Here is a 16,860-nt window from a genome sequence, read left to right as displayed (position 1 = left end):
GGGACGTGAAACCAGACAACATCCTGCTGGATGAACAAGGTCAGTAATCTCGGCCTCCGAGCCGCTCCTGCACCATCTCTCGTGATCTTATTACTTTATCTGAGATCTCTCCTGACTCTTATGGTTTTATTTTAATGTAACCCAATTGGGTATTAGAATCCATTCATCTAGATGGAGTAATGGCGGCAAAGCCATGGACGTGGCATCCAGTTGCATTGATTACCTGATTACCAAGGCTAAATTCATGTGCAGATGGCGTAGGCGTCTCTGCATTGGTTTTGTAGATCGCAACATGCCAGGTGTAATAACCAGGACACACTGCAGTAAAGAGCGCTTCATCTGTAATGAGTCAGCTATGGGAATTTTTGGATTTCACATGAGTTTTCTTTCTTTTTTCATAGCCGACTTTAATTGACTCCCTGGCTGTTTTTCCAGTTCAGTTTTATTCTCTCTTTTTTTTTTTTATCAGTCAGCATTTCCACAACATTAGCTTGTAACACATGCAAGGGTGCGCTGAATAACTAATTGGGTGTTTGCATACGGCTACATTGCTTCTTTCTTGGCTGAGAACTTCCTGTTCTGTCCCGATCCCCAGGTCACGCTCATCTCACAGACTTCAATGTAGCAACAATAATTAAAGACGGTGAAAGGGCGACCGCATTGGCTGGAACTAAGCCATACATGGGTAAGGACGGTTACAATGTAACCACTATGCTGATGTATGTGATCTCTAGAACGCTAACGTTCCATGTAGTCAGTGACGTCCAGGTGTGGCATTCATCTGGACAATGATCATTTTGTGCAACATTGTTATCACAGTACACAACAAAACAATGCAGCAGACTCTGCAACAAAAGAAGCGGCCTTTCCGCAACGTGAGACCTTAGAGTCAATTTAAGCTCTGCTACACCCATACACAGAAGTGAGGGGCTCACTGCAAGATGGTCGCTTTATTATTGGGCAGAATTTGCTATCTAGGACTGAGGTTGAGTCTACGTTAAGAACCTTTCCTTAAATTCATACTGTCATGTTCCTCTGTGTAGTTCTAAACAAGTCATACCCACCCACTGTCAAAGAGGCCGGGACCAGTCAGGGTTGCACTTACTCTGTCCAAGAGCCCCATTATCTATGGCACATACGCCCTCGTTGACTAGTGTGACTATAGGGTAAGTCAGACGGCCCACAGGTCAAACCCGACACATTAGGATTGGTGAAGCTTCTTTGATTTAATTCCTGATTTCCTTTGATGGCCGTCAGTCTGTGCATCATAAATCTATAACTTCTGCTTATGATACACAGCCTTCCACTGTCAGAAAGGAGAAAGTTAACCCCTTAATGGCAAAAATAGCAATTGATCAGCAGCATGTTGTCAAGGAGAAAATCTTTGACACATTAGGTGCATGATACCATGTGGGGGGCACTTAGAGGGTATGGCAATGGTGGGAAGCTTTTGTGGACAGACATGTGTTGAAGTTATAATAGTGGATCCAAAAGGAGACTGAATGGGAAATGTACAATGGGAGCTGTGGAGGGAAGTCCAAGCTGAGATTTTACACCAGGGCCCGTGATTCTTTAGTTATGCCCTAAATGTAGGTTGTATAGTGTGGTCATAGATACAGGTAATTATGTACACATTTTGCTAGTATACATATATTCTGCACACTATATGCCGCAATATAGAGGTACACAACATAACAAGTACATGCCTATTGTATAACATGATTTCTTTCTTATTTTAGCCCCAGAGATTTTTCAGTCATTTCTCAATGGTGGGACTGGTTACTCCTTTGAGGTTGACTGGTGGTCACTAGGGATAATGTCATTCGAGCTACTCAGGGGCTGGGTAAGTAAATGTTCAATATCAAAATATCAACCTGTATTACCCAGTCAGATGTCAGCCCTGGGATTCCTGATCAATGAGAAACTTATTGATCTGCACTAGTTTGCATTGGTCTTATTGCACAGACCGATGCAAACTTAAAGGGGGTCCATTATGGACACTTATTCCATATCCACAGGACAAGGGATAAGAGTCTAATCATTGGGGGACAGATAAGGAGAACAGGGGAATGAAAGTCCCCGAAAAGACCTCCTTGTGAATGCAACATCAGTGCGCTTGCGTGATCGGCAATCCATTAATGTAAATGATAACATTTTACTACAGCAATAAAATAATGACTAATGGGAAGGACCAGAAACTGCAGCGACTAGGCTGCCAGTGCTGGAACGGAGACATATAAAGCATAAGCCAGACAACCCTTTACCAGGATTGAAAAGCCAAATGACATCATCAGAATTTGTGTGGGTTTTTTTTTATTTTTATATCCGAATCTGTTCAGCCATTCCAGAGATATAAGCCCTTTTAGTTCTGATCCAAATACTAACCAAGCGGGTGGTAAAAGAGCAAACACATCTAGGGAATCAGTAGTGTTACCGCCCACTTCACTAGGATACCTTACTTGATATCAATGCTAAGAGGGCTTATATCTTTGGAATAGCTGAACAGTTTCTGACAAACTAAACACCAAAATGCTCAGAGTGACAGCGCCGATCAGATGATGTACATCATTAGGCTTTTCAGACAGGTTCTCTTTAGGCGACAGTGCCCCTTTGGTCATAACTGTGCCCTTTTATCTTATACAAAGTATTTGCAGCTACTGTATATTCCAGAAAAAAAAACACCAGCTGAATTAAAGATGTATTGTGAAAGGGACACAGAATTTTGGAAAAAGTAACGTGGCTTAAATGCGGCCCCTTGCACCAAGGATGACGTAAAGTTCTGGCTCAAAATAAGTCAACTAAAAAGTGATATAGATATTCTACACAAAATGTAATAGTCACTGTGATAAATCTGGAGCAGTTTCATACTGTTTAACTATAATTTGGGCCACAGTCTACAACCATCAGTCCAGTGTGTATGGACAGCAGTATTGTCAAATATGTTTATAAGTCACTTCTCTTTTTTTCCATAGAGGCCGTATGACATCCATTCCAGCAATCCTGTGGAAACTCTTGTTCAGTTATTTAGCACAGTCACTGTCCAATACTCATCCATCTGGTCAAAAGACATGATTGCACTTCTACGGAAGGTAAAGTCACTATACATAATGTGTGTATATCTGTAGTATCCATGAACATTACATTCTAGAATGTCTCTGTATAATATAGCATTGCTTAACATTATATTCTAGAACGTCTATGTATCTAGTATCCATCAACGTTATATTCTATAACATCTCTAATATAGTATCCCTAAACCTTATATTCTAGAACACATCTGTGTAATATATATGGTATCCATCTACATTATATTCTAGAACGTCTATGTGTAATCTAGTATGCATGAACATTATATTTTAGAATGTTTTAGTATTATATTATCCATGAACATTAGAATCTAGAACGTCTCTGTATAATATAGTGTTGCTGAACATTATATTCTAGAATGTTTCTGTATAATATTGCATCCATCAACATTATATTCTAGAACACCTCTGTGTAATATATATGGTATCCATCAATGTTATATTCTAGAATGTTTCAGTATATTATCCATGATCATTCGAATCTAGAACATCTCTGTATAATATAGTATTGCAATTTGCTGAACATTATGTTCTATAACGTCTCTGTATAATATAGTATCCATGAACATTATATTCTAGAACATCTATGTTTAATCTAGTATCCCTAGACATTAAATTCTAGAACACCACTGTGTAATATATAGTATCCATCACCATTATATTCTAGAATGTTTCAGTATAATATAGTATATTATCCACGATCATTAGATTCTAGATAATCTCTGTATAATATAGTATCCATGCACATTAGATTCTAGAACACCTCTGTGTAATATATAGTATCCATCACCATTATATTCTAGAATGTTTCAGTATAATATAGTATATTATCCACGATCATTAGATTCTAGATCATCTCTGTATAATATAGTATCCATGCACATTAGATTCCTAGAACACCTCTGTGTAATATATAGTATCCATCACCATTATATTCTAGAATGTTTCAGTATAATATAGTATATTATCCACGATCATTAGATTCTAGATCGTCTCTGTATAATATAGTATTCATGAACATTATATTCTAGAACATCTATGTTTAATCTAGTATCCCTAGACATAAAATTCCAGAACACCACTGTTAAATATATAGTGTCTATCAACATTGTATTTTAGAATGTTTCAGTAGATTATCCACGATCATCAGATCATCTAGAACGTCTCTGTATAATATAGTATCCATGAACATTATATTCCAGAACACCTCTGTGTAATATATAGTATCCAATACCATTAAATTCTAGAACGTTTCAGTATAATCTATTATCCACGATCATTAGATTCTAGATAGTCTCTGTATAATATAGTATTCATGAATATTATATTCTAGAACACCTCTGTGTAATATATAGTATCCATCACATTCTAAAATGTTTCAGTATAATATATTATCCACGATCATTAGATTCTAGATCATCTCTGTATAACATAGTATTCATGAATATTATATTCTAGAACATCTCTGTATAGTATAGTATCCATGAACATAATATTCTAGAACACCTCTGTGTAATATATAGTATCCGTTTCCATTACAATCTAGAATGTTTCAGTATAATATATTATCCACGATCATTAGATTCTAATCATCTCTGTATAACATAGTATTCATGAATATTATATTCAAGAACACCTCTGTGTAATATATAGTATCCGTTACCATTCCATTCTGAAATGTTTCAGTAGAATCATTAGATTCTAGATGGTCTCTGAAAATATTGAGAAGAATTTGGACATGTTGGCCGGGCGCAGCCTGCTGTAATATCAAGGCAGGCTTCCATTGATAAAGTGTATACTTCAGTCACCGTATGAAAACGTAGACTACTGTGAAATTGGGCTCTCTAAAAGCTAGAAATAACTAGTTTTACAATATGTGATTGAAGCATGAAATATAGTATTTTGGCAGCCAGCTGTGACACTGATTTCTGAAGTTGCGCACTATGCAGACTTCAAACGCGGTGGAAGTAAAATTCGTTCTCTCGAAAACCAGCAAATACTTTGATTCAAAGTTTTAGCGGCGGATGGAGACTGCTTTATACGGGATAAAATCTGGGGGAAAATGAGTATACAACATGCAAAGTAGACGGTCTGTGCTCTGAAATTGCCTTTTATCGCCTGCCACTTGAGAATTTCAGTAACTCATCGGCACCACCTACTGGCGAGAAATAATACGGTGAAAGCAAAGTGTGAATTGGACCATATTTAATGTTAGAAGGAGGTGAAAAATGTTGTCAAAATGACAGAGGCTTCTGCTAAGGAATTGGCAAGCTGTTTTACGCCTGCAACATGTCTTCTAACAATTCTTCTCTAGATCTGATCTTAACCCATTCACTCCTGGAATATCTAACGGAAAGATATTAAATACTATGTAATAACAGAAAGGGGAAGAAACCTTTCATATGGTCTCTATGTCTTCATGGTAACAGACTACACACAAAACCTCTGTCATCTGATCGTGAATTCATGCATTGCAATCTGCTTGAATAGGCTATTCCACAGATATAAGCCCTTGGGTTGATACGAATTAAAGTATACTAGCCAAGTGGGCTGTAACGTTGCATGACTTACATCACACAGAGAAACCGCAGTGTTACCACTCACTTGTCTAGTGGACTCTCATTTGCATTAACAGTAAAAGGGCTTATATCTTTCGAATAGCGGAACAGATTTGGATAAACAAAACACCAAAAATGCTCAGGGTGACAGCGTCGATCAGATGATATAGATCCAGGTAGTGACTTATCCAATTATTTTAGATCAGTTCTCTAGAGTGGAAAGTTATTAATTTATATAAAATCGGGAAAATGACGGTTTTTAAGATTTCAGGACAATACAGGAGAAGGGCCCTGGGGTCTTTGTATTACATACATATTGTACGCTGAATATTCTATAGATATTAGTCACTGTCTGTTCCAGCCTTGAGAACTCTGTTCATTGTTCACAATGATGAAGGTTTTATCGGTATGGCAAAAATGTGACCCGAGAGGTTATATGTATGGAATGTTGTCACAGAAACATTGTACATCGTGATATAGGGAACACTTAGTATATGCTGTTAGATGTCAGCATTGATGTGGATGGGCCGGACTCGAGCTGCTCATATCCGTGTCCACCATGTAATAACATTGACCTCATATGTTTATATGGCAGGACCAGTCAACAAGACCAATGGGAATTCAGACCTAAAAGCAGGATTGGCTGCCATGTGAATGCACAAGGGAACTAACACGATGTCTGGCCATTATCTGACTTGTATTTTGCATTATTTTACAGTCTTTCTCTATAGTTTGCAGTTGTCCCTGAGCTTGGAAAAGACACTAGCTGCCATACAATGCTGACAAAGGAGAATCTGCTCCATATTTATCTCCCTCACTCAGAAAAAGCCATAGGACTATGCAGGACATATATAGAGAAGTACTGATAGGAATAAAGTACTTGGTCTGTGATAGAAACTTCCTATGTAACTGCAGTAGAAGCTTAAGCTTCCATTCTGAGGACAATGAAAATTGTGTATGTGATGACTGCATATGTGAAGGGGGATATTCACCTGACAATTCATTTTAATGGACTGTCAAAAAACAGCCCATGTCCTTTTTTTGATGGTTGCCTCAAAACACTCAAGTGTATGAGAATCCTTGAAAACAGACACCCCTCTAATGCAAAATGGTCATGAAAAATGTGTATTTTGGACCATGCTCATTTGAATGTAGGCCAAGACTCGGTCTCACCTGTCTCCCTCCATAGACTTCTATAGACTGGTCTCACCTGTCTCCCTCCATAGACTTCTATAGACTGGTCTCACCTGTCTCCCTCCATAGACTTCTATAGACTGGTCTCACCTGTCTCCCTCCATAGACTTCTATAGACTGGTCTCACCTGTCTCCCTCCATAGACTTCTATAGACTGGTCTCACCTGTCTCCCTCCATAGACTTCTATAGACTGGTCTCACCTGTCTCCCTCCATAGACTTCTATAGACTGGTCTCACCTGTCTCCCTCCATAGACTTCTATAGACTGGTCTCACCTGTCTCCCTCCATAGACTTCTATAGACTGGTCTCACCTGTCTCCCTCCATAGACTTCTATAGACTGGTCTCACCTGTCTCCCTCCATAGACTTCTATAGACTGGTCTCACCTGTCTCCCTCCATAGACTTCTATAGACTGGTCTCACCTGTCTCCCTCCATAGACTTCTATAGACTGGTCTCACCTGTCTCCCTCCATAGACTTCTATAGACTGGTCTCACCTGTCTCCCTCCATAGACTTCTATAGACTGGTCTCACCTGTCTCCCTCCATAGACATGTGTAACCTGATACCTGTCACCTTAAATCAGATAGAACTAAACTTGTAGAGTGAAAGTCAATTTAGCTGGGAAGGGGGAAAAATTCCCCCACCTGATTATTTTCTCAAAACCAATATTTGCCCATTGACAAGTGAATCAGCAGAACATTCTAGAAATAACCATTGCTTTATGTGTTATTAGCCGTTCACGTTTTGCACTGACTTAACCTTTTATATGTTTTTCCTCTGATAGCTATTGACCGTGAACCCAGAACATCGCTGCTCGCGCCTCCTGGATATTCAGACGTCAGCGTATCTCTCAGATATTGTCTGGGAGGATATACTGGAGAAGAAAGTGGAACCAGGTTTTGTTCCAAATGCAAGTCGTTTTTTTGCTCAAATGTACATCGTGGTAAAACCTTACGTAGAGGAATCTCAGTCACGTGGGTTGAAGCCCCACGTTGCGAAAACGTAGCTTTTTTTTGTTGTAGATTTGGATGCGGTTTTTGGAGTCGAGGTCAGGAGTGGATTGAGCAGAAGGGAGACGTATAAGAACTTCCTATATATTTCCTATTCCTTTTGTAGCCAGTCTTGGTTTTGGCTCAAAAAAACCCAACAAACAAAAAACAAACTGCATTTCTGCAACGTGGGAATCAGCCTAAGACTTGTCTGCCATGAACCCGCTACACTGCTAATGATTGGATGTGCCAGCATGAATATATAGAATGTGTATACTGTGACTTTGTAATGTGTAGGCTCCTTTTATTAGTATTTTCTTCTCTACAGAAAGGCCGGTTACATTGTGATCCTACATTTGAGCTTGAAGAGATGATCTTAGAATCAAGACCGCTCCATAAAAAGAAGAAGAGATTGGCCAAGAACAAGTCCAGGGATAACAGTAAGGACAGCTCGCAGTCAGTAAGTGCCTCTACATTTCCATTCACTCTCTACATGCCCTTTATATACTGTACACACATTATATAGTAATATTATATATAATTCTGCCTCCTGAGATTCGTCTGAACTGAACTGACATCACCAGGGAATGAAGAGGGGAGGGTCTGTTTTTTTTGGCTTAAATCTGGATCAAATTATAAAATATTCTTACAATTCTGATAATATATATTTTGATGTATTGTAGGTTTTTCTCTTATAAATGTGTCACTTTAGCTTCTTCTAATGATGTCTATGACTTTGTATCAACAGGATGATTATCTGCAGGAATGCCTGGATGCAATACAGCAAGAATTTGTCATCTTCAACCGTGAGAAGTAAGTATTGTATGATAGCAGCCATTATTAAAGGGGGACCACATATTAGGACCTTGTATGACACCTGTGTCCTCGTAATATTAAGATTATTGTTGGATTCCCTGCAATAGTCACATGAGCGACGTCTCAAAGATATGGTCAATTAGTATCCCCAGCAATTGTCTACCTTTGTCTCTCTATGCTGTATATATTCCACACAGTGTTGTTCTAGGACAGGTCACTAAACAGGACAGTCCTCTAAGATCTGGAGTGTTATATAGTGTCGTAAAGATGAATTCAGCATACTTTAGTATTGCCAGTAACTTTCCCCAGCCAGGGCTGATTTTAACTTATCTGCTGCCTGAGGCAAAAATTACAATGCTTTCCTTGGTTAGGAATGTTCCCTTCTTCTGCTCGATCTTCCTGTGTATTATGTATATCTTCTATTCTGCTCCTGGGACCTATTCCATGGTATTGCCGGGACCCGGGAGAAGAATAGAAGATGCACACATCCTGTACAGAACAGGCTTCGGGCGGCGCATTAGTGATCTGTAACCTTAATTATACATCTTATCCATCAGAGTACAAGGGAATGTGGACATGTTCTAACTCTTTAGGGGAAGTCAGGGGAAATGTGCAATCCATGGCTTGGGGACAGTGGTGCGGCTTGGCATTCACTGCCCACCTCAGTGCCACCTGGGGCAAGATGCTCATCTCGCCTCATGTCAGTTCTGGCCCTGGTTGCAGAGATATTGGTGTGGTTAGTCTCCACTACCACTGCACTGTCAGATGTCTACTTCTAGGCTCAGCACCCCCTGGTGGTGCACTTCTATAGTCTTGTACAGTGTAAGGGGAGCGTTGCAGGCACAGGATTGGATATGGGTTGCAGACAGTAAGCCAATATCTTTAGTAGAGTCACAAAAAGCCAGCCATGCCAGAAAGCATTAATTCTCACGAATCTTGCAGTAATCTGCGCCGTTATCTCTACTTTGTGGTTCTTCTAGCAGATTTCTCATTTTCCGTCTTTAGGATGACGGCGCCTTTTAGTAGCCATCTTTCTGCATGTAGTCGATGAATATCCGGCGCTGCCTGCTCCTTTCTGTTTTGTAATGGCCTGGTAATAGAATAATGCTTTCTGGTAATGTAATCATGGCTTCTGGTACTGGCGAGCATGACATGTTAATAACATTATTGCTATAGCGGGGGCGCGCCGCAGTAAGTAGGTTACTATAATGTGAACCTGCTCACTTGCAGCAGTGACGCGGACCCACTGTATACTACAATATAAAGCTACAGAATATACGGATATCTCGGTATGATGGGGAGGGCATGTGATGTGAAACCAATACATTTACTAGATCATGCTATTGTGTTTGATTAGAAATGTATTTCTGTTTTGTGTTTGCAGCTCTTAGGCTCAATTATGTGTCTGCATGGTAACAGACTACAAATAGATTTGGTTAAGTCCTTGCCAGCACAAAGTATGTATATTAGAAGTTGGGGACAGGGGACTGTCTTTTGTAGTCTGTTACCATGGAGACACACAGGTCTGTAAAGGAGCTGTAAACACTAATTAATAGGAGGTTTTTATTTAAGTTAAACAATACACCATAGGCCATAAGTATCTGATTGGTCAGGGCCAACGCTGTTCAGAGGTGCCTTAGGTCTGTGTACTATACAGTGCACAAAGCTGGAAGCAGTTGGTTCTCTGCTCTAGAGGTTCTCTAGTGGCCGGAGGTCGGTATTGCAGTTCAGTTCCCATTGACTGCAAATCCGTCTTTGGCTCACTCTTATTCTTCCTGTCACTTCCACTTGGCCAAGCACATATATGTCTTTATTGAGAAGAGGGAATTAAGTCGCTAAAAGGTAGCAGCTTATCACCCCTGAGAATAAAAGGATTGGACATGATGGAAATCAACATGCCTGATCTGCAAACATCTTTCAATGGGGAAGATTTGGGACATTTCCCTGCATATTAGCCGTAGGGATAAGCGATCTGATTTGGAAAAAAATTGTATATGACCCAGATTTTCCAAAACTAAAGGGTCTTCCACTAACAAAACACTATAATACTCCAGGGGTCTCCTTAGAGTGTAATAAGTGGAGGCCCAGGGGAGGGGAGTAAAAATAAGAAACTGTTATACTCACCTTGCCACCAGTGTCCTCTTCAGACGTTTTCCAGTGTCTGGCTTATGTCCTATTCCCCAGGGTTACTTATCCTGGTGCAAAACCTATAAAGTGGATTCCTTGGCTTTAAAAAACCCAAAAAACTGCTTGAATCCTTTTTATAGGGTTTGCACCTGGATAAGAAATTCATGCCTACTTTTTTTTTTACATTAACAGCGCCCCACATGTCCATAGGTTGTGTCTGGTATTGCACCTCTCATTCCAATGGACAGATTCTATGAGAAAGTTTGAAGGTTTTCTAAGGTGTGGCGCTACTTCTCATCATATTTTTATTCACTGTCTGGTTTTTTTTTTCCAGGCTAAAGAAGACTCCAGAAATGGGAGCTCGGCTGGGCCTGGAGTCCACAGACGAGGCAGAGGCCCCGGTTGAGGCAGAAGCAGAAAACGAAGCAGAAAATTCCACCCTCAGCATGTGCGTCTCTGTTTGTTCTTCTACCAGCAGCATCAACTAGTTATCCAGCCCCTGGGAACCTGATCCTGATGCGTCACAGGTCACGGATGTCATTCTCAGGTTGCATAAATGAAGACTTAATGAAACGGAAATCCACTGAAAATACAAGGTGCATTTAGCAATCCTAATCCGATTCCTTGTGGCTTCTGTTTCGATACATCGGTCGTGATTTTTACAGGGATATTGTGAGAAGATGGAGGATCTTAGATCTGGTTACATTCTATCTGAAGATGCCTTTTCACTACATAGGAGAGGTTTGTGCTTTTTCCAGTCATTGCACTGGCGTAGCTTGTATGAGAGAGTGTCGGTGTAATGGCGGTCCATGATATGTACTGGCATAGGAATCAAAGGGACGCAGATATTAGCAGATGCAAACATTCACAAGGACTGAATGGACTCAGGATGGTCTGGGAATCATGGCTGCCTAGTAAAGCATTCCCTTCCCTGGCAATCATTCGGAGGTTTGCATCTACCTATGTACGGATAAGTTTATACAAGCACCCTCCACCCACCTGGATGACCCTACAGGAGGCAAAAGTACAGACCGTGGTGGGTATTTCATACAGTTCATCCATCCCTAATACCATTTTTTTTCTTGGCTTGTATATTAATGAACTAAATGACATTTTTAATTCAACTATTGAATAAAGTATCGGAAATTGTATTCGTGCCTCTCCTGGTGTGGATCAGTCATTGCATTGCTGTACACTACGGATCTCGCTTTACGGCTTTGTTTCATAGTCAGAACATAAAAATATAGAAATGCAATATAAAGTGTTACATTGTATCTCCAGCAATAGTAGGATAATACTGCCATCTAGTGGCTACAGAGCAGACTATCAACTTGACTATAAAACCGCCACTATGCAGCACAGAGGACAAGTGCAAGCTGCTATTGCAGTAATACTATGGCATTAAATGCTATATAAATAGACATGACAATACATTGTTGCTTTATACATTATACACAGAGGAATGTGCTACTATTTGTTACTATCAATATATTTGAGGTTCTTTGTAGACATGATGGATCAACCGTATAAAAACCATCTGACACAACTATATAGATACAAATACAAAAATGCAGCACAAGGACAAAGATGGAAACTCCATTATAGAAATCATTGGCACATAGCGATAAACTAATATAGTCTATACACTAAATACATTTGTTATACAGTAGGAAGCCCACCTGCCCCAACAAGGCGACCCTATACGGAATAGACATACCTCTCCTAGACCCACAATGAGTCTGCAGTGTGAACACAGGACAAGTAGGACTCAGAGCATACCCTGCCTATAATAGCCAGGGCCAGATGGGGAAGTGAAGGGCATCCTCTATTCCAATTACATAGGCCTGTGCAAGTCCAATTGGAGGGAACCACACCCCACTTGTAATATACATACAAAACAATTCACTAAATATGGGACAGACGGGCTTCCTAATGTGTGATCAAATATGTCTAACCAAGAACTTCAAAGATTTATGTATCTAGTGCATAGACCATATTAGTTTATCTATAGGTGTCAATAATGGCAATAATGGAGATTCCATCTCTGTTCTATAGACGTCTTGTGCTGTGTCAGAGGCTGCTGCACTTACACAGACATACATTGTATCTGTATATATTACCACAGTAAGCTGCCACCTCTTCACATTGGGATATACTGAACTTTTTTTGTACAGATGGATAAATAATTCAAAAAAAGAAAGGGGGCACTGCAGCAAACAAGCGAAAAAGTGAGGTAGATAGATAGGAGATAGATATATTGATTTGAGGTAGAAAGCTATGAGGTAGGTACATGGCACAATCTTCTGGTGCAGGGTCTTCTACTCTCTTATGTTACCTTTTCGCGGTTTCCTGTGAGACACCAATGTTCTTCTTATCTGCAATGTTCTTCAATCTGGAAACCTCATCGGGCCCCTCATTTCGGACCTTTGTGGGCAGGAGCAATGTATGGCGGTGTATGAAGCAGTACAACTAAAGACCTCCTATCTGCAGCTCGGCCTCCACACCTAGCCTGTGGCTCCATTACACCTGCTCAGCCAGAAACAATCGAATGCAGATCCCGGAGCTTCCTCCCACTGTGGTATAGACAGGACAGGGCTGTGGCTGATTAGCGTACATTGTCACCACACCCCTGCAGTGCTAAAGAATAATGGGGGAGACTTGTCAAGCTGCATGGTTCAAAGCAGTTATGAAGGGGCCCTTAGTGGCCCAGGCACAGTATAATGCCCCCTTATTTATTTTCACACAGTATGGTGCCCCCACAAGTAACCCCCACAGTATAAATCACCTTTATTGTGCTCCGGTATAATACCCTCTTTGTGGTATAATACCCTTAGGGCACCCCATAGTGCATAAAGTTCCCTTAGTGGTTTCCATACAGTATAATGATCTCTTTGTGACTTTACACAGTTAGTTCTCCAAACACAGTATAAAGTCCCCTGAGGCTCAGTTCACACAGAGTTTTTTGGATCGGATCGCCTGAGGTTCCGATCCAAAAGCCGGGTCGCAGCGACTGAAAGCCGATACACTGCACCGGCATCCAGCCACGTGCTCCGCTCCGGATTAGGCCCAATGAATGGGCCTAGTCTGGAGGAGGAAGTTGCCTCGTGATTCGGCCTGAAGAATAAGCACCTCGCTTCTTTTTTCCGGGAGCCGTTTCTTCCGGCTCCCGGAAAAAGCTCCTGAGCGGCTCCCATTGATTTCAATGGGAGTCGTCTTTTTGGTCAGGATTTTGATGTGATTATGGCCTCAAAATCCTGACTAAAAAACTAAGTGTGAACTTACCCTAAGGGCCCGTTCACACAGAGTAAACGCACGTGTATTTTGGCAAAATACACTTATAAAAATAAGAGCTCCTTCACACGGAGTATACGCTTGCTGATTCTGAACGTGTAACACGTTCCGAATCAGCGGCGCTAAAACAGATCCCATACGCGCATATCACATTGAAAGCAATAGGGAAAAAAACAGCCCATTCAATTCTATGAGGAGCGCACGTATGCTGGCTCCCATAGAAAGCAATGGGATCTGTTTTAACGCCGCTGATTCGGAACGTGTTACACGTTCAGAATCAGCAAGCGTATACTCCGTGTCACAGGGACTTATGACTCCCATTGACTTCAATTACATTTTTTTTACATGTGTAAAAAAACACGTCAAAATACACGTGTACAATGTTATTGAAGTCAATGGGAGTCTTATTTTTACACGAGTATTTTGCCAAAATACACGCGCGTGTACTCCGTGTGAACAGGCCCTGAGGCTAAGTTCACACAGTTTTTTAGTCAGGATTTTGCCGTGGAATTTGCCTCAAAATCTGCCTCCAATAACCGCCTCAATGGAGTCCTATGTAATCCACTAGTGTTTTTTTTCCGCTAGCAGAAAAAAGAAGCGACGTGACCTTTCTTCATGCAGATTCTTCCAAGAATAGTCAACGGGAGGTGGAAAAACTACTAGCGGTTTTTGAGCCTCATGTAAAAAAAAAAAAACACTTCAAAAAACATTTCCTAATTCCTGAAGTGGATTTTTTTCCTCTCCAAAATCCTCACCAAAAAACTCCATGTGAACTCAGCCTTAGGGCTCATTCACACTACGTAAACGCCAGCTTATTCTAACGTAAAACACGTTCAGAATCAGCGCATATAAAGCAGTTCCATTCATTTCTATGGGAGCCGGCATACGAGCGCTCCCCATAGAAATGAATGGGCTGCTTTTTTCACTACGAGCACTCCCATTGAAGTGATTGGGAAGTGCCTGTGTGTACGGCTAGCTCTGCTCATGCCGAGCCGTATACGCCGGCACTTCCCATTCACTTCAATGGGAGTGCTCGTAGTGAAAAAAGCAGCCCATTCATTTCTATGGGGAGCGCTGGTATGCCGGCTCCCATAGAAATGAATGGAACTGCTTTATATGCGCTGATTCTGAACGTGTTTTACGTTAGAATAAGCTGGCGTTTACGTAGTGTGAACTCACCCTTAGGGTCCATTTACATGGAGGAAAATGGTGAGGAATTTGATGTGAAATTTCAGCGATGATAAAAAAAAAAAAAAAAAAAAAAAAGCCTCCATTGATTTCCATTCACACTGAAGTTTTTGGTGCTCATTTTGACGCCAATGGGTTCCTTTTTCTGCTATCTTTTTTTCAGCACTGAAATTCCACACCAAATTCCTCGCCATTTTCCTCTGTGTGAATAGACCCTTAGGCTCCATTCACACTGAGTTTTTTGGCACTCACGCCAATGGGTTCCTTTTTCTGCTAGCGGAAAAAAAAAAGGTAGCAGCTCCCATTGAAATGAATGGGAGGAGTTTTTTTGGAGGCGCTTTTTGAGGCAGATTCTACGTCAAAATACTCTCCAAAAAACTCAGTGTGAACATACCCTTAGGGGGCACACATAGTATAATGCCCCCTTAGTGGCCCCCACATAGTATACCACTACACAGTGTGATGTCCCTTAGTGACCCACACGCAGTATAATGCTTCTATGGGCTGATACGCAAACTAATGTCCCGGCAGTGTCCTCCACACAGTATAATGCCCTATTAGTGTCCCCCGCACACTGAAGTCCTGTTAGGAAAAAAAATTCAGCTGTGTCCCCACAGAGATATCTTCAGGGTTCCCCAGGCTTTCCCTGTCTCTGGTTTGGTATAGAAAGCCACTGACAACAAGATGAATGGTAGAGCAGGAAGCTTACAGCTCTCTGCTCCACCATTGTATTCCATCTGTGTTGTATGTGCATCCTGAGGAGTTAACATAACAAGCTGGGACAGTGCTTGAAATCTGGGACAGTCCTGCTGAATCCAGGATGGCCGATGAAGTAGCCCATAGGGCTTTGCTGCAAGTGCTCTATTTAAAATGGACATTATTATACAAAGCTCCGCCCACATGACTATCCAGAAGTCCAGTACTTAGCAAATGGCGGACACAGCTATTTACAAAAACGATAATCCGGACACTTCCTACAAGAGCATTAGGCTAAATCATTTCAGCAGTAACCGCCCCCTCCATTACTCTCTGCCGAATCAATAAAAACTTGACAAGTGAATGTTTAACAAACTTTATTCATAACAAATACTGTAACAAAAAATTCTACTAACATGCATAGCTTACCAACATAATAAACCGTATAGAAGACTATAGGCTAACGGTGGTAGATATCCAGTCCGGTGTGTGCTTTAGAAAATCTATCGGTAGGTAGTAAATAATACGGAAAGTGTCGTCAGAACTAAATCCATCTCGGTATACCAAACGCAGACTAGCAAAATAATCAAAAACATTACCCCTAGGAAAGGTACAAATGTATGGCCACAGGTAATACCCACATGGTAATGGTCATATACAGTGAATGGGAATGCTCACATCGGATGTGTCAATGGTACCAACGATCACAATGACTTGTGAAACTTTTTTGTTTTTAGCATTTTTTGCTTCGTAATGAAATTTATACTGTCTCTGTCCTTCAACATATAGAAAAAATAGAGCACTGAGGATTCTTATTATAATAGACCTACTAAAAAAGATACGGATCTCCTACGACGGATCAAAAATGGTTGGTTCTTACAAAATTGACAAAAAGTTTTTCAAAGTAAGTTCT

At 40.7% G+C, this 16,860-nt stretch overlaps 1 protein-coding gene across 2 annotated transcripts in view; it reads left to right on the top strand.

Annotated features, from left to right (window-relative positions):
* STK32C (serine/threonine kinase 32C) overlaps positions 1 to 11,354 on the top strand; it is a 122,209-nt gene extending 110,855 nt beyond the window's left edge. The window contains exons 5-12 of one of the 2 annotated variants that reach the window (XM_075288022.1): positions 2 to 39; positions 596 to 685; positions 1,740 to 1,843; positions 2,973 to 3,089; positions 7,625 to 7,750; positions 8,158 to 8,289; positions 8,578 to 8,642; positions 11,107 to 11,354. In XM_075288022.1, coding sequence (XP_075144123.1) covers positions 2 to 39; positions 596 to 685; positions 1,740 to 1,843; positions 2,973 to 3,089; positions 7,625 to 7,750; positions 8,158 to 8,289; positions 8,578 to 8,642; positions 11,107 to 11,260 — 826 coding nt within the window. In that variant the 3' untranslated portion in view covers positions 11,261 to 11,354. Of the gene's footprint in view, position 1; positions 40 to 595; positions 686 to 1,739; positions 1,844 to 2,972; positions 3,090 to 7,624; positions 7,755 to 8,157; positions 8,290 to 8,577; positions 8,643 to 11,106 lie in introns of both variants that reach the window. The other variant, XM_075288023.1, reaches the window with a different exon arrangement.
* The last annotated feature ends 5,506 nt before the right edge of the window (positions 11,355 to 16,860 follow it).

The sequence above is a fragment of the Leptodactylus fuscus genome, chromosome 10, assembly GCF_031893055.1.
Source record: "Leptodactylus fuscus isolate aLepFus1 chromosome 10, aLepFus1.hap2, whole genome shotgun sequence".
In the NCBI taxonomy this organism is placed as follows: domain Eukaryota; kingdom Metazoa; phylum Chordata; class Amphibia; order Anura; family Leptodactylidae; genus Leptodactylus; species Leptodactylus fuscus.
The sequence above is the reverse complement of the archived record's forward strand: the minus strand, read 5'-3'. Positions and strand labels throughout refer to the sequence as shown.